We start from the raw sequence: 1,262 nt of genomic DNA on the forward strand, positions 1-1,262 counted from the left end.
TGCTGGGATATATTTGCAGTTTAGCAAACAAAGGGATTACATTAAAAATATGTCATTTTCGCATTCTCTGTCAGGATCCATAGGCATCTCTTTCTATGAAGATTCCGGCTTTTCAGTACTTTCAGCAGTAGTAGTGGAACCAGCATCAGAACCACCATTGTCTTTACCCTCGGTAGCACAAGATAGACAGGGTAGTTTCTTCTCAAGGGCAGCTCGGTACTTGGGGTGGCTGATGGCATACACGATGGGGTTGTAGACGGCATTAGCCTTGGCGAAGACAGAGCCCCAGATGGAGAATAGAGGAGTAACCATGGTTCGGTTGAACATTCCTCCCCAGTTGATGACGAAGTAAGGGGTCCATGCCACGAACCACAGGCTGACAGTCATCAGAGCAACCTTGCACAGACGACACTCAGCAGAGGTCTTTTGGGCTTCTTCACTCCTCAAGGACTTAACTCCCATCTTCTTGGCTTGTTCTCGCATTCCCTTCTCGTGGGCAGCCACAGCCTTGACAATGAATGTGTAACTGTAGATGATGTAGGCAAGAGGGAAAAGATATACCCACACTGAGTAGACATACAAGTAACTCCTTGAAAATTCTGTCTCCGTCAAATAATCTGTTCCACAGGCAGTCATATTACCCTCAGGAACATAACGATTCCAACCAAAGAATGGTGGAAGACACCAAGCAAAGGAAAAGAACCAGGCACCACCTATCCTTAACATGGCACCTCCAGACGTCAGTGGTTCAGCAGAAACTCCTTTCACAATGACGTTGTATCGATCAGCAGTGATGAATACCATGGTCCAAATTGAAATACATCCGAAAAGTGAACCAAAGAAACCATAGATCTCACAGAATAGTGCTCCAAGAGTCCATGTCTGCCAGTAACACGACACCACCATAGGAGGGAACATGGTGAGCATCATGAAAAAGTCGGAAAAGGCTAGATTGACGACCAGTAGATTAGCAGGCGATCGAAGAGATTTGGTGTTCATGAAAACCCAGATGACGACGAAGTTTCCAGCTAAGGAGAGACATCCCATGACAACCATCCAGAAACCAACAAGGCTGTACCAAAGAGGGTTCATGGGAGGATATTGGTACCAGTGCTCATGCACCATATGGAGAATCTCCTTAGGCGCAGTGTCCACCACTGTATAGTTGCCATATGGATTGGTGGTCTCCAGGACGGTGACCGGATTTGGATTGTTCCACGACGACATCTGTGGCGAGATACGAAATATAGAATGAGGGTAGA

General features: G+C 46.5%; 2 protein-coding genes across 2 annotated transcripts in view; both read right to left on the reverse strand.

Moving 5' to 3' along the window:
- LOC119581684 (rhodopsin-like) overlaps positions 1-1,262 on the reverse strand; it is a 17,834-nt gene that overhangs the window by 15,934 nt on the left and 638 nt on the right. The gene's annotated exons all lie outside the window — the stretch shown is intronic.
- The window catches only part of LOC119581682 (rhodopsin-like), a 5,672-nt gene continuing 4,410 nt past the window's right edge, over positions 1-1,262 (reverse strand). Inside the window, exon 2 of the mRNA XM_037929806.1 lies at positions 1-1,227. Coding sequence (XP_037785734.1) covers positions 94-1,227 — 1,134 coding nt within the window. The 3' untranslated portion in view covers positions 1-93. The remainder of the gene's footprint in view (positions 1,228-1,262) is intronic.

Source organism: Penaeus monodon, chromosome 15 (genome assembly GCF_015228065.2).
Source record: "Penaeus monodon isolate SGIC_2016 chromosome 15, NSTDA_Pmon_1, whole genome shotgun sequence".
Classification (NCBI taxonomy): domain Eukaryota; kingdom Metazoa; phylum Arthropoda; class Malacostraca; order Decapoda; family Penaeidae; genus Penaeus; species Penaeus monodon.